The sequence below is a fragment of the Hesperophylax consimilis genome, chromosome 24 (assembly GCF_061612785.1).
Source record: "Hesperophylax consimilis isolate HC1 chromosome 24, BYU_Hcon_1.0, whole genome shotgun sequence".
Classification (NCBI taxonomy): Eukaryota; Metazoa; Arthropoda; class Insecta; order Trichoptera; family Limnephilidae; genus Hesperophylax; species Hesperophylax consimilis.
The window spans coordinates 28,011,077-28,032,016 of NC_142859.1; the positions used below are offsets into that span (position 1 = coordinate 28,011,077).

The 20,940-nt window shown below is 33.7% G+C and overlaps 1 protein-coding gene across 1 annotated transcript in view; it reads right to left on the bottom strand.

The window, feature by feature from the left end:
- Positions 1-3,391: 3,391 nt before the first annotated feature.
- otp (orthopedia homeobox) overlaps positions 3,392-20,940 on the bottom strand; it is a 67,556-nt gene continuing 50,007 nt past the window's right edge. The window contains exons 3-5 of the mRNA XM_089646318.1: positions 14,561-14,723; positions 13,509-13,664; positions 3,392-3,597 (exon numbers count right to left, since the gene is read on the bottom strand). Coding sequence (XP_089502444.1) covers positions 3,392-3,597; positions 13,509-13,664; positions 14,561-14,723 — 525 coding nt within the window. The remainder of the gene's footprint in view (positions 3,598-13,508; positions 13,665-14,560; positions 14,724-20,940) is intronic.

Here is a 20,940-nt window from a genome sequence, read left to right on the forward strand (position 1 = left end):
TCGAGCCTTTGCTAGATACACATAGTTAAAATCTATTACCCCGTTATTTAAATATTATATCTACTTTATAATAAATGGTAAAATCACATTTAAAATATTAAATAGCATAGTTATTCGGTAGATATCTAAAGAAATTATTATTGTTATGACGTATACTGAGTTAATATAATAATAATTATTACATTAGGTTCTTAATACATAAAAACAAACTTATTTAAGATAAATCAATACACAATATTGAGGAAACGGCTTTGACGTCTATTTCATATAAAAATTTAATTTTGATTTTAGGTCACAATTCCTAAACAAACTGAAAAATTATGTTTTTATCCAAAGTTTAGCAAGTGATTTTAGAGACTTTTTTAGAATTTTTTCGCGAGTTAATTATGATTAATTAAAAAAATAATAGTTCCGTTCTTTAAAAGTTTATATAATGATAAATAATAAAAAAAATAAAACCTTGTACAAACGGCGTTTTATGAGTAGAAATTTCAATTAATATTATACATATTTGTATTCTACAATAAATCGGTGGTTTGATTTTTTTTTTGATTTACGCCCATTAAAATGTTTTTCTAAAACATTTTTATTTTTTATCATATCATCATATTATTAGGGTAAACAGAATAAAAATAGTTTTTAAGCAATCATCAAAATATTAATAATAAATAATTCACAAATAATTTCCAAAGTTAATCCTTAAAAAATCATAAAAAATGTAATTATTTATTTGCCTATATTTTATAATTTAAAAGTAAACTAGGTATTTGCTATACCTTTGTATTAAAAATAATAATTTTCAGTTTTGTTGGGTATTTCGGCTTAAGTTTTGTATGAAAAAGGTCGCGCAGCCGTTCCCCTTAAAGATAATTGCATTTTAAATCGTCCTGACGAAAAAACCAACAACATTTTAATGGCTAGATAAATTATAAAAAAACTATTCAAAAAGTCTTGACAAAATGTATTTTCGGTCATCAAATAGATAATAGTTTACGTCGAAACTGTATCCTAGTATTATGTAGAACAGTATCCTTGAATAATCATGACCCATAATTTAATATTTAGATGTTTTACTGAGAGAATTCAAAACATGTAAAAGTAATTCAAATTCGGTTGCTTATAGTACTCAGTGTGACAGTAAATCAATATGGTTGATGTAACCGAAGGGAATCAAATATGAAAAATTATATTTTGCTCAAGACTTTTCTCCATTCTGCTAATATACAAAAATCAATTAAAAATATTATTTTCACATCAAATATTTTCACAACTCAGTCTACACTTTTAAACACAGGAATTTATTATTAATTATTAATCAATTTAGTAATAGTCTTTCAAATATGATTTGAGTTTTCATCATTTTATGTAATAAACACCGTCAGAAGCTTATCGGTTGATGGTTTCCGAAAAATGAATCAATGACATGGTAAAATATATATTTTTTTTATTGGTGCCCTTTTTTACTCATTTAAAGTACGCTCTAGCGTGTTTAAATCGCACTTTATGGAACGCGCGTTTTTTAAAGTTACCATGGCAACATCAACAAATCAACAAAATGTGAAGTCTAAATGTCAACTTTTAACTATAAATCCAACTATTAATCTTATGTGACAGATTGCAAATTAATGTTTGTGTTTTTCATTTCCATGACAACAAGATATTGTGATGTCACATCACGAATTCATTAATAGTTCTTATTTCCAAATTTTTAATAATAATATTTATGTTTTCAAAGTGTACCAATAAAAAAAAATAGCGTAAAGTATTCGTGGATAACTGGTATTTAAAACACTTGCTTTATTTCGAAAAATCGCGCGTGTTTTAAAGACCTGTTTATCCACTTATACTTTAATATACTAATTTCATGTTTGACTCCACGCTTTAATTAACCTATCTGTAGTTGAGTACATAGATCGGTGAGATTACAAGAATTTTCAATTATAGTTTTATTATTTTGCACATTAGCCGCTTCCACCGGCAAGGAAAATTGGTTTACAGTTTTGTATTGGATATTGATTTTTTTGATCGAGATCATTCTTTACGCGAAACAAGTTTCTTTGTAGAACGATGTTAGTAAATACAAATATTTATTTGTGGATATCATATTGGGTTTTATCTGTTTAGAAAATGCAAACAGAATATAATATGTATCTCACCAGGAGTGTCAAGTATTTTATTGCTTTTGTCTGTTTTGGTTTTCTTTCTTTCGTTTTTTCTTGCCCTCTTCAAGTCTCAAGTTTCAAAAATACCTTGGTCGCTTTTCATACCTTTCCACTGTCTCATTACTAAATCCGCGAGGACCAACTGACCAAAGCGAAGTTTTGAAACGCTCTAGGGAATTTTCCAAGAAGCTTGTGGTCTTCCGCGTTTTCTTCCAAAGTTTAAGTTTGGTTTCAACAGATCTTTAATCTTACTGGTATCTTTCTACTTTTTATCATTATCAATTTAATAAGGGGTCGAAATGCATTTGTACGCACATATAATGTTCACGACCAAATTTTTAGATTTTTTTGTTTCTTAGCCACATCAATATTTGATGTTCATTTTGAAAATACGTCAAAACTCTTGTAGGTATCTATATTGAATGCCATATTTGCTACGACTTTCTCGCATCATTTTCTCTGAATTTGCGAAACCGTCCACCCTAACAAAGAAGATTTCACTTATTTTTAAACTTTTTTCTTCTTGAAAGATGTCTCCAATTCTGATTTATTCCACTGTCATCATGTTAGTAGCTCTCTGCTCACAGCGCATGATTAAAATACGACTGTGATTTCAACTGAAACCTGGCTTTATTGCAGCCTTTAAAACTTCATAATTTGGCTTAAAGAGTGTTGTTGGCCTCTTTCACTGGATCAAAGTGAAATGTTGACATACATGAATAATCTCACTGAAGCCAGGCATCATCACACCCTTTATTACTTGGTGGAAGAGATTTCACAAGCTTGGCTTAAAAATACTTCATCAGCATCTAGTATTTTATTTATAAATTCACAAGGGCTCCGTTAGAAGTACGGGTGGATTGAAAAATAAGACAGACTTCTCTTGATGCTAGTTTTTTATCATGGGCCTAATCATTTGGCTTAAAAAGCACTTCCATATCTTCGTCTTCCACTGTCTAATTAATAAATTCACAAGGACGAGGATGTCTGAATGAAATGTCTTCATTACACCACACGAAGGAGACCTCACTAGTTTAGATTATAAATAGTTCTCTTCCACTGTTTTATCAATAAATTCACAAGGGCTCTCTGCTTGAAGCATCGAAAGGTTGAAATACATGAGTGACTTCGCTTGAAGTCAGGCAATACTGCCTCTAAAACTCCTCATTGTATTCTCCCCTTCGTTCGAAGCAGTCTCCGGAGAAGTGACCTCAGGAGTACCTTTGCGGTCAGTAGACAGGGCTGTTGTGGGTGTCGCAGGGGAGCTGCAGGTAGGGCGGGGGTTGTGAACTTAGCTCGGAAGCCCTCCGTCGCAGGGCGGCTATGCTGTGACCCCTCCATAGGTCGCCTTCGCCCGGAGAGTTGCCGTCGCGGCTTGGTGAGTTGGGCGTCTCATTATTAGTCATGTTGTTGCAGTAGGTCATCATCGTGTCACCTGGATAAAGAGGGAGAAGATAAATCAATTTATATAACATGATATTATGACCAGATCCTATGCTATGATTTATAGAAACATCTCAGATGGCAAGACTTGGGTAAGTGCTGATAATTCCAGCAAAATGATGGTATTAGAATTCCTAATCCTCAAATTGTATCAAGGGAATATACAAAGAATACACAAAGGAGAGACATGAACTCAAATAACTTTTTATAGTAGAGACTATCATCTTAAACGCATTGGAACCCTTTGCGGAATAAAAAGCAAGTGTCGAATCTTACGCAATAAATTCATGCAAAATAAGAAATACGTATATAGCCCATAAATTTATATATTATGGCATTAAATAGAAATAGCACAGTACGAGTATATACCTATAAATATATTGCAAAATTTGCAATAATTAATGTTGCTCCATCTCCAGCGAAATTGAATTGTGAAAATATTATTAATTTAGGTTAAGGTTAAACGCAACGCTCGTCGTATTCTACGTGTTCACAGATGGCGTTAATTAATTAATTTTGTTTAAATACGCTTTTGCAAGGTATTGCTTTACAGTATTAAGACAAATTATTTGTTTGCGCCCTCATATACGCAATATGAATATGAATAAATAGTTTTGTCCATTTAAAAACTCAATTCTATCGAGAAAGGCATACAAATACAATATTGGATTGAATCATCGGTAAAATATTGTATTTGTGTACCTTTCTCGAAAGAATTAAGTCTTTAAACGAACAAAACTATTGATTCATATTCATATTGCGTATATACGGGCGCAAACAAATGATTTGTCTTAATATTGTAAAGCAATACCTTGCAAAAGCGTATTTAAACAAAATTAATTAATTAACGCCATCTGTGAACACGTAGAATACAACGAGCGTTGCGTTTAACCTTAAACGTTTGTTATATATTTTTATATCAGTACCGCACAAGAGTCTCAACTGCTCTCAATCGTCTTGAACCAATGAGACTATGGCATCCCCAATTGGGGTATTTTGTGAGATAGCGGAGAGGGGAATGAGGTGGGACGAGCAAGGCGGGGAAGAAACTGGCTTTTCAGATCTGGTTACCAAACATTGCCAAATCATTGTGAAGTGACGTACTATATAACTGGATATAAATATGTGTCAACAACAAACAGAATAAACAAGACCAGTGGCATCGCCATGTCCATTGTTCGTACTAAATAAATTGTGAAATGAAAATAAATGGAACAAACTACCTACATGTTTAAATTAAGTACAGGATTTTCCAATAAGATGTGTTATTTTGAATAGCCCGCTATTTCGGTAGATGTTACTTTTGATGCTGTCATTTTTTGACATTTGATAAGTAGAAACTAAGTCATTAATAAAAATGGAACGATACACGCTTCAACAACGCATTGAAATTATTAAAATTCACTTGAGTGAATCAAATGCAAATCATCTTGAGTGATGAGGCCCATTTCCACCTCGGTGGCTTCGTCAACAAGCAAAATTGTCGCATCTGGGGGTCAGAAAACCCAAGAGTTATTGTTGAAAAGCCTCTCTATCTTCAATGTGTGACTGTTTGGTGCGGTTAATGGTCCGGCGGAGTCATTGGACTTGTTACGGTGAATGGATTGCGCTATTGAGAGATTATTAATGATTTTTTATGGCCGAATTGTATGGTATTGATCTGGACAACGTTTATTTTCAACAAGACGGCGTTACGTGCCACAAAAGCAAAGAAACCATTGATCTTTTACGATTGAATATCAAAATAACACCTCTTATTGGAAAACCCTGTATTACAAAACGGCGCTGTATTGTCAACCAATCAGAATAAATAAATGAATAAAAAAAACTCGGATTAAACATTACATCGCTAAATAAATATTCTAAGCAAAAATATAATAATAACATAAAACTTATGTAAGAATCGTGGCTCCCTTATCAGGCACAAGAACGCCTCTTTTCTGATAAGGAATACAAAACCAATGATGATCTAAAATGTAATATTGTTTAATTTTATGTATCTGTATTCCTTATATTAAAATATATATTTTTTTGTAGCCACGACATCATTTCCACGATTTGTGGTCTCAAAGCCTTACCCCTCCACCACAGATAAGTGGTATTTCATTATTTTGGTTGTATTTTGCTTTCCAAAGGCTGGAACCAAAAAAATTATATAATATAATGTTTTTGTATTATATTAAAAAAAAACATGTTTAATATAATGCTCTACTAAAAGCCCCAAAAATGGTGTTACGTGTCATTAACAAGAGACCGACTTTAAAATTTTCGATAATACATTTCCTGTTCAAATATAAAAAGGAAACTCTCTTACAACACAACTACACCACCAGAACAATAACCAACGGTTACTACAAAGTACCTTCACTACATACCACGTCAGCTCAAAGACAATTTTTCTTCCTAGCTCTTAAAATCTTTAACTTTATCCCTGAAAACCTAAAAACCGTGAGTCAACCCCATTCCTTTAAAAAACAAATTACGAAATGGATCCTTACACACGGAATACATTACAACTACAATACCCATTCATTCTACATCAATTTAATCATCTTTCAGACAAAGCATAATATATCCTTATTACCTAACTTAGCGGTGTAGACATAATTAATTAGTGTGATCTATTTACTAATAATTTCTCAAATTTTTCATCTTCTTATAATTCTTTAACTTCTCCATCCTCTTCTTGCAACCCAATCTAGCTATACATCATTTTTCTTCTTTTTCTTTTTTATATTATAGTAATGTATAGATTCTATGTCCGCAAACTGTAAAATTCACCCGCCATAACACAGGGTCATCCCTAGCATGGAGGGTGAAATATCACAAAAAACCATATGTACTCTCTTAATCATGTTCCAATAAAATAAATAAATAAATAGTTCAGAAGACTATTTTTACAAGTAGACCTTTTCTATTGGAATTTGCTTGTAAACCGTCGGAAGCATTTTTCCACCAAATTTCGCCCAGTGTTGCACTCCACACTTTTCTGTTATCCCAAATTCCTCATAAATATTCTTACTCACTTATTTACTTCTCTGGTGATATTCTTTACTCTGTGGTAACATTATAATAACCGACCTCACTGACAATCAAAGATTCAAATTGCTTTTCGTGGTTCATTTTAACCTTTGATCAGAGCCGCCGAGGTATTGTCCGAATAATTGTAACACCTGGGTGCGGATTTGTGCCATGTTTGTTTATATAAATCTATTGTTACAATCTCTGTATTCACATTTGAAAGCCACCCATGGTGTTTGACGTCACAATAAAACATGGCCGATATTGACGACCTACGTGGCTTCTCCGTAAGAGCATTCCATCCCCAATTAATCATTTTTTGGATGAAGGATGAAGGGAGTCGGGAGGGAAAGGAGATGGTAAGAGGAAGATTTGTAAACCCTTGACTATTCAGAGCTGGTCACTAAGTATGCAAAAATTATGGGCCGCCACACAACTCTGTCTTGGCACTCACTGATTGCTTGATCGTGCCACGTCTCATATTTTATCTTAAACGTCCAAATCATTCAAAAGTCCATTTAATCTGTATATTTGACTAGCTGAAGTCCCGGCGTTGCCCGTGTTTTATACAAAATTTTTCAAAATCAGATGTAGACAGTAATTATTTTCCTCTAGTTTTGAACAAAATGCAAAGATGTCAAGTCAAAAAAAAATTAATCAAGTAAGTATTAACATTCTGCTTTGAGAGGTGGGAAAAATTAATGTGGTTGGTTTTTCGAAATTTTATTACACAGTGGCCTTCATCATGGTTTGAAGGTCAAGTGTGCGAAATTCCGCCTGCCACAGACACTCTTCTTTTTATGAATAGATTTAAATTATTGTACTATAAATTAATTTTCCATTTACTGTACAAGATTTCTTATTTTAACGAAACAGTTAAAAGGTTATTTAAAAAGCTATTAAATGAATTTTCTGCTGTTTTTTGAAAGTTACTCAATAGCACTATTCCTTTTGTCATGCTATGCTGTGCTAAAACGTATGATCTGCCGTGTGGTATCTTCTGAACAAGCCGCGGTGACGACCACGGCTGAAGTATTCAGTTTCCAATAGGAATGGTCTATAAATCAATAGAGTAATGCACTTTATTAAAAGTGAGTATTCAAGAATTGCATATCGTCCGATTATTTACTTATAATTACTAGCATTGGAAGCTGGATACAAAAAATGTTTGGAATCTATCTCACACTATCTAAAACTAGTAAATGTGACCAATAAGCTACAAGTCACCACTGTACTCGTATATTGGGGATAAAAAATGTATTAATTAAAAAAAAGAGTTTGTTCGTTTGTTAGTTCCTCTTTTGGTCGCCTGCGTAGATAAGTACGTCAAGCTGTAATACGTAGAGTCACGTGGGGTAACCGTGCGCAATTTTTACATTGGGATTTTTGTATTAAAAAGCTTTAGGTATTTTACTGGATTTTTTTGATTATTAATATGATCGATTATTAAGGCATCTCAAACAACCATAAAAACTTCAAATGGTTCATAAATCAAACAGTTATATAAAAAAGTTTACATGCATGTCGATTGCGTACACTTACCCCGTGTGCGGGGTAAGTATACGCATACCGTAGGGTAAATGTTCGCACCGCGAAGAGTTACCCCCCATTGCAATTATCACACTTAAATTGCTCCTTATCGTAGTCTGTGCAGTTCTCATGCCACCATGCTTTACACACAATACATTCTATCTAATCTTCTGTTGGTGGATCTCGATATTTCTCCTTGCATTGTGGGCAAAAATAGTCCTCAGAAGCCTGTTTTTGTTATGCACGCTGGAATCTCCCGCCTTACGCTTTGTGGTGATTCTTTGTGGTGTGACTTTCTTGAAAAGAGGTGGTCGTCCGATTTCCATAGTTTTAAATATTGGTTTTCGGACGATTTTTGCATCTGCATCTCTCTGCTTCTGCTGAAGTTTCTTTTTATAGGGACTTGAGGTAATTATTTCCGACTTGCAAGCATTTTTCAGTTTGCGTAAAACCGCCGAACTTGAACAACGTTAAACCCAATAGCTCTCGCAATACTTGTGGGAGTAGTCTGTCTTAAAGCTAAAACAGGGTTACGTTTTAGAAATCCATACACCCAATCCTTGCCAGCCGTTTTTGTAATGTTGTCAAATCTGTTATCGATCTTGTTGATTTCAGCATACTCGTAAACAATTTTTCTCATTGTCCGCATAATCAAGCCGTAGAACATTTCGTCAGTTTTTTTACAATAATCAACGATTTTGGCCTGAAAATAAATGAATAATTATTAGATCAATAGTTTCACAAAAAATGACATCTGCACGATAAATTGAGCATCTATTTATCTAAAAATCTACCTCTTTATCTGATGTAAATGTCGGACGATATCTCCCCATTGAAGTTACTATTAATTTTAGTTTTAGGCGTTTACGCAGAGTGGCTTCACTGATCCCAACAATATCTGCAGCAGCCCGCTGACTCTTTCCCTCTTTCATAAGCCTTTTTGCAGTTTCAATCTGCTCTTGAGTGCAAACTGACCTATCCGGGTGCTTTTTCACGTATACACGCGGCATATTTCACTGTAAAAAATAACGAGAGTTGAAATATTATGCTATAAAATCAATTTTATCTATTGGGGTAAGTGTTCGCACTCGTCCAACTGCGAACGCTTACCCCAGCACACTTACCCCATCACACCAAAATTTAATATACTTTAAAAATCAGATTAGTGGTTATCTTTATTAGAATTATCACTTTAGACCCGTCTAACTAACAATATTTCACTAAAAGTTATCATAGACTACGTCGCTCTGACACAGCTGGTTACACAATAGCACACATCGGTAACAGAGATGAAAAATTTAAGAAAAGCACGAAAAAAAGTAATTTACCTACCAGTTTTTATTGACAAATCAGCATCCACTGTACACATGTCCTGCTTCGGCGCGATCCAGAAGGCTACTGAATTAAGGAACGCGCGGGCGCTTAACAGGCACAATCTTGTCGGAAACATCACTGCGAACACTTACACTCCGCGTACGGTTACCCCACGTGACTCTACCGTAAAAGTGCAAATAAATTTTAATGGACATTGGTTGGTTTTTTTCGTACGTAGATATCATGAACACGGTTGCACCATTTCACAGTTTCAATGGAAAACCTAAACGTGACGAATCAATCTATGTAGCATTTTGAACATCGAACACAATCAGGGTTGTCAGAAAATCTCTTTCGGAGAAAATATTATTTATGAATTTAGGTGAATCACTACGAAGTAATTAATGCAACATCAATGGTTTTTGGTCTAGGTCTAGAGATATTTTGGATGCTTTAATTAAATACTGCGAGTAGAACACATATCGGCCTTCAAAACAATCAAGTTTTTTTTTTATAATTCTTTCAGTCCAGAAAAAAATAAGGCTTAAAAAAACTGCTATAAAGTAAAAAAACTTTTACTCACAAATCCATTTTTGATTATAATATTTTTTTGAATAAGTTTTAATGACAGGCATCCAAATTGATAGAATTTCCATAACATGAAATCCGGGTATCATTTCGACAAGCTGTAGGCAAACCACGTGACCATATTTTTGGCACAAGGAGGGTTCGAGAATGCTTTGAAAAATCTACGACCTTGGTCGTACGTTGAACGACGAAGAGCGCTCATTGAAATAATAGGACCCTGTTTTAAAAAAAAGATCGGTGAAAAACCGAACCGACTTCAAATCGAATTGCGTAGCAACGTTAAAAATGAGTGAGGTGGGTAAATTATAAAACATTTGAAAAAGTGTCTAAATAGTGTAAGAAAATATTGAAAGAACTTTTGCTAACTCGATTTGGGATGTGTAGCATTTTTATATAGCCTGCAATTTGCGCGCCATTGAAAAAATAAGTAGTAATTCCTAAACAGATTTTATTTTACAATAAAAGATATAAATTTGTTTCAGACCACTTTAATTTTAATTGCACTCTACTGGTTTCGGAAGCACCCTTCCTTCGTTTGGAGAATATTAAAACTAACCTATGATACAAAATATTGACAGATATATACACAAAAAATTTAATTTAGATGTTTGAGTGGGAGGTTAACAAAGGGGGACGGGTAATTGCGGGAATTCCAGCAATAACAGAGCGGTTTACTGGAAATATAATATCTAGAATGGGACTAAACGATAAATTAATTTGGTTATTCAGTATACTAGCGTTATTATTTAGGGATTTTTTGATTTCAAGGGCTTCTAAGTTATCTAGTCTTTTGATTTTATTATTACGGTGAAGAATTGTGTCCTAATTAAAAGTATGATTGGTGGAAATAAGATGATTGGCAAACTCTGAAAAATTATTGTTATTTAAACATCTTAAATGTTCCGTGATTCTGATATTTATATTTCTGGTTGTCTTACCTGTGTAGACCGATGGACAATCATTGCAACATAGTTGGTAAATGCCTGAGTGGCTCAATTTATGATCTTTATCTTGAGTGTTTTTTAATAATTTACCTAAGGTGTTATCAGTATAGAACGCAGATTTTATTTTTGCTGACTAAATGGTGATATTACAATACGAGTTGTCTATATACTGTCAGATTCATTTATGGATCAATTGCAGACAGGGAGATGGTCACGCCCCTCTGCTCTGATTTCGTTCCTCTTTCTCTGATGGGCTAGTCTGTAAATTTGGATGTCTATGATTTTAATGAAAAAAGTTACTCTTTCAATTTGTGGTAACCCTAACCAAACCACTAGAAAATCCGACAATTGAAATAGCAAACATACTACCCGATTCGTACGGCCTTTTTTCCGCTGTTGAAACAAAGTCTAGTCTATTTTGGAGTATTTTTAAAAGCTTTTAATTAACATCCCGGCCGCCATTAGCGAGACAGATCGCGTTTAAACAAGCCGATCGGTGTTACATTTCCATCTCCTCCGCTCCTGTCCCAGCCGGACTAAACTAACACCAACTAACACCGCGGCCCACTGGTGTTACTGTGTACTGTGTGCCGGGTATTACTGACAGCATCGTGCTAATTAATTGTTGCCAAAAGCAGACTTTACTGTCAAATCAAATATGTGGATGTGCACCGAACTAGCAAATACCAGAAACTTGCAGTAATCACACACCAAATAGTAAAGTTTTTAAATAATATTTTCCTTGATAGAATGTTAAGTCATACAAACTAACATTAAGATGACTCTACTAGATATGGAAATTGTGTGAAGAGACGTCACTAATAATTTTAATAAATCTGTGTTGATTCAACGTTCAACTATGTACAGCAAGCATCAAGGATCAGTGGTGGTTCGAAGTCTCATTGTGATTTCAAATTTGGAAGACGGGTATGCATCCCTGCTATGGGTCACCCCGAGTGTTTTGCTACGTTTGGTGACATAGCAGGGTGCCTGGGTTGTGGGGTGAGGTTTGTCCAGATCTTGCTGGCGTATGCGTTTGCCCACCTACTGTATGGTAGGGATCTTTCGCATCGCCTCGTACCGCGGTGGGAGGGATGGTTTCAGACGTCTGTCACTCCTGGTCACATTGATCCCCAGATTTCTACCCAAGTACCCTTTTCCTTCCCAGAACTTCATCTCCTTCCTTTCTCTAAAAAGACCCTCCACACAGCGTCCCCAAAGATGAAATCGGTCCTGAAGGATATTTTTTCCTCAGGGCCTCCTGTGTGGAGCTAATGTAAAAATAAAATAAGAGATTAAAGAAGAGAGAAAAAAAACACTCATTTATAAACCTTATTTGGTCTAAAATTGTATATTTTTTCCCTAGATCTATGGTAATTTATTATCACTGCACCAGAGATTAGCGACCTAGCAAAAGTAGCAACTAGATAATTTTTTAAATTCAAAAATATCAATTTACTTAAGAATCTAACTCTACTTAAGAATATCTTAAGAAATTTAACAACTTCATTAATTAACTTAAAATCTTAATTACACCTTAAAACACGATAATCACGGAATCAAATCTATTTAATCTTGCAAAATACAAACTGCTGTTGAAAGATTATGGAGCCCTCGAGGTGATATTTCACCAAAACGGTGCAAATACAAATTATCTAATTATTATTCCTATGGTTTGCAAAATCCTATAGGTGCAGATTTAGAAACGCACGTATGGGATTCATTTAGGACTCGCTCTCGGGTAGAAGATATTAATACGGACTGGTGGATTTTTTAGAACGGAATTTGAATAATGTGCTGTTTAAAGTTTGGTAAAATAATAATACAATTTTTTCTTATTTAATTTATATTATTGTGTGAGTTAACTGCGCTTTAGAGAAAACCGCCACTGGCAAGAATGGAAGATAGCAGAGTGCTTTATAATTTATCTGCAGGCCGAAGGAGAGAAATCATAATAAGGAAGAATGGTAGACGTAGTAAGAGACTATCGGGAGCGGATATATTTCCTAGTTGCAACTATAATACCAGGACTCTAACGCAGATAATGATGATAACATTTTACTATTCTCAAAGTCTAGCTTTCATGTCAATATGTGTTGTTCAAGGTACTCCAATATGTTTCTTCTATAGATATAACCTATTCCAAATTTTGAAAGCCATCGACAACAATCCAAATCAATTCAAGTCAATAAACTCGGACAACTTCACTACGCATGAGTTACAATGGCTACAGCAAGGATGGACGTATTGCAGGTCTAAACACAGATGGTTGAATAGTTGGATTTTTTAATGACGTATCTTTGCGCATAAGTAACTTGAAGTTTTCAATAGGAGACAGACGCGAAAGGAATGTACGCATCTTCCAGGGACCAGGATTCTCTACGAATTATATTGCCTAGGACGATAATGACGATTCATTTTGCGACATTAATGCACTGCTGTTTCAAAAACATGACACCACCACAGCAGGAAGAGCAATGGTTATCGAGGTACTTACAGAATTCGCCGAGTGAGTTGAGTCCATAGTGCGCTTGGTACACCCCGCCCCCATTGCCAGCCATGGCCGAGCTGATGGGGAGTGACGGGGTAAGAGGGGACCCTTGGGTCATCTGACCCATCTGGCCGAAGCTGCCCATGCCACTTTGACCGAGCTGACTGAGACCTGGTGAAAAGGAAATCTATTAGTAACAATTTTATTTTAGTGTGTGTGCACTACAGACATAGGGGTTAGTATAGAGACATAATAAATAATGAATACCAACCGTCCGATGGTGTACAACAGTATGTAAACATAAAACAATAAGGATGTAAAATAACGACTACAAAAAACAAGAGACAATAATGTTTGAGTCAGGTGAAGTCATGTTAAAATAAGAACATAATAAGAACAATCAAAAATGTTCTGAATCTCGCCAAAGCAATGGATGTTATAATTATTTTAGTCTACTCATTCACTTACTTACTTACTTAAAAGGTTGGGGGAAGGTTTGGTTGATTCTTTGCAAAGGAATATGGCAAGTTTCGGGATTTCTTAGTAGACGGTGATTGACATTGATTTTGCTTATGGCAATTTTGCAAAAAAAACATGCAGTGTTTAATGTTTTTTATACACGATATACATCTAGATTTATTAATGCTCAGCACCAGATTTATAAAATATTACAAAGATATTTTTTGTGAGAAGAACAGAATGTGACAAGCGTATAAAACAATTGGCGTAATTCGACGCTATACCCCATCAAAAAAAGAGATTTCTAAAGAGAGAGGCAGATTAACGAAGTTCGTAAAATCAAAAGACGTCCTGTATGCGACCAATTGAATCAGTTTGAGCTTAGAAAAATAGCATTCAAAAGGTTGTTGAAATATCATTAAATAGTAATGGCTAAAAACATCATTGATTAATTAAAAATTAACACACTCGGAAAATCGATCTAAAATTTTCGTCAGATAAGATTATAGACCGTACTAAACCCCTGATCACACTGAGGCTGTGCCCTCTGTCTGATTGCTGCTTCCTCTTATTATGTTATTCGTTAGTTACTTAGGTAGTTGGCGTACCTGGCCCCATTGAGGCTACGCCCCATGCGGGCGGACAGAGCCCGTCGGCCCCGGAGCCGAAGGGGGGAAGGCCATGGGAGGGCAGCAAAGAGCCGGGGGCGCGGAACACGTTGGTGGACTTCTTGCGTTTCTTCCATTTGGCGCGACGGTTCTGGAACCACACCTGGAACACAACAAAATGATCAGTGAGCATAACAACATCAAATTATTTGCTTCTATAATTTATGAAGAAAATTAAAATTACATTTATATTAATGTATTTGTTTTGGTTTTGTAATCTTACAATGACATTTAATGTATAGGGTAGTGAAATATAAATATTATTATCTGTAACTGGCAATTTTATATCATTTTGTAAACACCCGACACCATTTATCACTCGATAGCATAATACAGGGTTTTCCAATAAGAAGTTTTATTTTGAATAGCCCACTATTTCGGTAGATGTTCCTTTTGAAGCTCTCATTTTTTGACATTTGACAAGTAGAAACTACGCCATTAATAAAAATGGAACGATACACGCTTCAACAACGCATTGAAATTATTAAAATTCACTTGAGTGAATCAAATGCAAATCATCTTGAGTGATGAGGCCCATTTCCACCTCGGTGGCTTAGTCAACAAGCAAAAATGTTACATCTGGGGCACGGAAAACCCAAGAGTTATTGTTGAAAAGCCTCTTTATCTTCAACGTGTCACTGTTTGGTGCAGTTTGTGGTCCGACGGAGTCATTAGACGTTACTCCTTTGAAAATGAGGCTTGAGCAACAGTTACTGTGAATGGATTGCGCTATCGAGAGATGATTAATGATTTTTTATGGCTGAAATTGGATGGTTTTGATTCGGACAACGTTTACTTTCAACAAAACGGCGCTACGTGCCAAACAAGCAACGAAACCATTGATCTTTTACGATTGAATATCAAAATAACACCTCTTATTGGAAAACCCTTATAATGTATTTTCTACTTAGCTTCATTTTTAGATCACCTCAAGATCTACACGACGACGCATGAATAACTCATATAACTCGCTATCCGTTGCGGAGTTCTTTATTTATTTATTTACATATAATTACCGCCTTTCGGCTTTTATACATGATACGCATAGTATAAGAAACATGATTAAATAACAAAGCAAGTACAATATTGGAGATAAAAAAATCTATAAGATTATGTATAAAAAAATATATTAATATATATATATATATATATATATATATATATATATATATATATATATATATATATATATATATATATATATATATATATATATATATATATATTTTCTATCTTAAGTGACTGAATTAAGATAGATGAAGTACACGGTAAATGCTTATATGTAGGTGTATGACAAGTTTATTCCAAGTTCAAAAGTTTTATAATACAACATACGAGTAGAAGTAAGAACTACGTGTAAATAAAAAGCTAACAGTGAGATTCTGTACTTAAAAAACTGTATATACATAATATGTAACTTACTTAACACAAAGATGATACTTAACTGTATATATATATAGTGGTAGGTATATATAGATAAAATACATCTCTATTTGAGATGTTGATTATATATCACAAGACAAAACATAATTTCCTATGAAATAATGTTAATAATCGCATAGCGTGAATAAAATTTTGAACTCATGATTAGAGGGAAAAAGAGGTTAGTAAAATAATAAGATATGTATAATATTTTTGCATATGTAGTTAATAAAATTTACGAAATAACTTTCTTAGTGAGTACCTGTATCAGTCGTAGATATTCGTAAATGGTTCGTGATCATGTATCTGTTTTGTGTCAGTGGTATATTGTATTAGTTGAATTGTGCGGCTGTTGAAGTGTTGTTACAGTAATAATGTAGTGATTTCTGGACTGAAAATTAAAGTTAATTATCTGCAGGAAATCAGGGCTGTTAATTTTATTATGTAAAATTTTTATTATTAAATAAAAACACTAAATCGGAAACAATTCTTCTGCAACTCAAATTTTACAAATTCGTTAATCGTAACAGATAAGTGTATTTTAGTTGTTCTTTAGGTAAATTGCGTTTTTAATTTAAAAATCTTAGGATTTTTTTTTGTAATTTTTCCTTTGTTTCAGAATGCACGTTGTAGTGGTGAGACCATACAGTTGAGTGATGGAGAGATATCGATTCGTTGATCGCGCCGAGTGAATTTCGAGGCTCTTATCTGACTTCCTCCCCGCTCGATGACGTAAGCAAACTAACAAACAACGAACAGTGGTATATTTTTAGAATATGCACGCCACTTGGCGCCACAACCCTTGGGCCATAAGATATATATAAATATTTGGCCGCAACAAAAGCTTTTCATCGCCACAGAGCTATAATTAGAGGTGCTACTTTGTACTAATATCTCGTTGAAACTTGTTATATATGTAGTTCCGGTGCACGTAGACTCGTTAGAATCGGTAGTTTTAGTTAGAGCGTTGGGAGAGTTGAAGGTCAAATGGAGGTTAAAAAGCGGAACCTATTTTTTCGCTTCATGTCTCATCTAAATATAATACATCAATGTTCATCGACAACTCTGGCTGGACCTTAGTATGGGAGCCATTTTATAAACATTTGAACGTCAAAACAAATGAAAAAATAAAAATACCTAAGTGCAGTTAATAAATGTGGAGAAAGCGTCCTAGATGTCCATCCATTTATTGTAGAAGTGGGGACTCAAGCAAAATATATCTGCATTTGATAATATTGGTATCGATCCGGCTTTATTAGTCTATCAAATACACTTAACAAAAATTGGCTTTCAGCTTCATTTTTTGATTACTTTTCTTTATTGAACGAAAGCGGTTGATTCCTTGAAGACAGAATAATGGAAAAAAATATTGCCGTCGGAAGGTAGAAAAACATTCTCACACTCCAATATACCATTATTTAATATCGAATTGCCAAAAATGCGTCAAGAATGTTTTCTGTCTTCAAATTGTTCAACTCTTAGGTAATCGATGTTTGTATAAAATATTTTGTCATTAATTGAGAACGTTTTGTGTCTTCAACACGTTCAACTCGTAGGTAATCGATATTTGTATAAAATATTTTGTCATCAATCCAGAACGTTTTGTGTCTTCAACTCGTTCAACTCGTTCAACTCGTAGGTAATCGAAGTTTCTGTAAAATATTTTGTCATTAAATGAGAACGTTTTGTGTCTTCAACACGTTCAACTCGTAGGTAATCGATGTTTCTATAAAATATTTTGTCATCAATCCAGAACGTTTTGTGTCTTCAACTTGTTAAACTCGTAGGTAATCGAAGTTTCTATAAAATATTTTGTCATTAATTGAGAACGTTTTGTGTCTTCAACACGTTCAAATCGTAGGTAATCGATGTTTCTATAAAATATTTTGTCATCAATCCAGAACGTTTTGTGACTTCAACTCGTAGGTAATCAAAGTTTCTATAAAATAATGAAACTTGTAAGAACTCCAACTACTATCAATATCAATACTGTAGATACTATCACTGTTGTGTATATGTTCTTATATTTTTAAAACAAATTGTAATTTTTGATTGTTATCACTGTTGTCATTAAGTAAAATAAGTTTTATCTTTTCTCGATATTTTTTATGTGAAAAGTTGCTATCGACAAACTACTGAAAAGTAGTTTATTGGAACTTTTCTGTTTTTTTCTGTATTTTATTATTTACTGTAATATATATTTTTGTCTTGCTTTCTTTAAATAAAAAAAAAAAATAAAAAAAAAAAAAAAAAAAAAAAAAAACAAAAACAAAAAAAAACTACCCAGAAATATATGAGAAAAAAAACGTAATCTTCATGGTCATTCACGATAATGTAATAGCACTGAAAATTATGTCACATAGATTTTTGGTCAGGACTATTAAGGGACGATTGAAACGCTACAAAATATATCACTGTTTGACAAAAGAACTAGTACAGTCAGGGGCGTGGCTACTGTAGATATTGAGGCTACCAGAGCAAAAATTTATATGTATATATACTTTTTAGACACCACTTTTTTCACATTTTTGGTAATGTGGGCCTCGTTGGGTGCTTTAACTGTGTTGAGGCCCCCATTTTATAGTTTTATATACCTACGCACGGTATCTGGAAACTCGTGCTTCAAGTGTGAAACTGTTAAATCTAATCACATTTGGGTTTTATTAAAATAACTTTGTTGATTTGAGCCATCGTTTTCAAATAAACCGGTGACGAAGTTTTTAAAGAAAAAAATCAAAATAGTCGATCCCTTGGTGGTTAATATCAGCTGGATGTATCTTTAAATGCGAACGATGTTTTTGTAATGTCTCTTTAAATGTGTATAATGTCTCTTTAAATGCGAATAATGTCTTTATAACATATATTTGAATGAGTAGACCCCGCACCGAAAGATTTTTTAACCTAAAACTGAAAAGAAAAATGATCCGATCGAAATATTATATGAAGTATATAAATTCACCAGTTTCTCGCTTGTACTACAAGTTTCCAAGCACCGTGTTTAAAGTTTTATTTCTACTTCAGATAAGTTTATCATTTCTTCAGATATTAAAATAGGATATAAAATTTTACTTTGATGCCTATAGCACCCAAACAATTAATCATGTTTGTCGACTTAAATATGTTACAATACGACTAAAATGTATTTTTGAAAATAAGATAATACTTAAACCAAAAGCATTTACAAATAATAATTATATTTTATCAAAGATTCACAACCACAAACCACAAAACAAGCTTTCGAGAAATAGGCTGTTATTGAAAGTTGGAAGAATACGGGGTTGTGTAGGCGTGTGTGAGAGAGGTAAGAAGTGGGAGAGAGATGGGTAGGATGGGAAACGGAAGTGAAAATAGAGGGGAGAACTTCCGGTGCGTTGGATATAATATAATGTACCAACATTTCTATATCATGGCAGTAGAATCGTCCGCCATTACAAATTTCACCACTTGAAAGAACGATGTTTTTATGTACACGGACAAAATGAGTAATGCTGAATTATTCAAAATCTCTTAAAATTATTAAAAATCCGGCTGAAAACGGAATTTCAGGCCGTTTCTTGTTTAACGTATAGTATAGTCCTAATATATCGGAAAACGTGTTCAAGCACATGCACCATGCTTTGATAATATAAAATGATGAAATGCGAAAATATTAAGATTTTATGAACACCTTTTCCGACATCACGATGTTACATTCATGTTTTACTAAAAGTTTAACAAAATACCTATCAATTCATTCGTTAAGGGCGTGGAATCCTGTTTTCAACCGCATTACGCATAATTTGAAGAGATCCTTAACAAATTAGCAATATTTCATTTCAGTAAGTTTTTTCCGTGTAGATAATAGTCAAACAGTTAATCCAACATGAAATGTGGTGCAATTAACTCAAATTTGCTTTGAATTTAAGTGTGTGAAGAGTTCAGATATTCAAGCCATGTTATTATCTATAAAGCACACAATTAGAACTATAAATCAAAATACGAGTTTATCATGAATGTACTATTAAAACCTATTTGGTCACCAATACGTATTAGTTTTAAGACACTAGTTATATGTATAGATGTAAGTCATACGCCTCCAGAGATGTGCAAAATGGGTACCCAAAACCATTTGAAATGCAAAATGGAAATGGGTCAAAACTTTTCCATTTGAAAATGCAAAATGCAAAATGGTTTTTAGAAAAGCATTTCAAATGCAAAATGCAAAATACCCATTTTCAAAATGCATTGAAAATACAAAATGGTTTCTCAGGTCAAACAATTAAAATAATTATAGAATTTTTAAACAATTTCGTCATTTAATAATGGACATCAATGTAGAACAAACATATTACATGATGGTAAATCCAAAAACACCACGACTACAGATTATGAAACCACAAAAAATTTGCGCGGGACTAATGTTGCCAACGTAAAAACATAGAAACTGCTATCTAACATTTAATATTACAGCGTCATGGCCCCATGTTCAGTATTTGAATCAGTGTGTTTTGTAATGGTATCACTCAATTACCAGGGCTCCTACCAGGGAGCAACTTGACAAATGTAAATTATCTCTCATAGCGAAGTTGAGGATCGACTGATATTTGGGGTTTGTGAAAGATGAGTGGAGATAGTAGGAAGAATGTTGCAAAAAAGCATTTAAAATGAAAAATGCACCGAGTAAAGCATTTAAAATGCAAAATGGTTTTTAGAAAAGCATTTAAAATGCAAAATGGAAAATACCCATTTTGCATTTTGCATTTCCATTTGAAATGGATTTATTTGAAATAAAGCACATGTCTGTACGCCTCAATACTTAGTTATTACTTTGCTATATTATATAGTACCTACCTTGTTAGCTATAAGTCTTAGTTGAGAGTCAATTAATAGTTATAAATCTTAGTTGTAAGTCACTGGTT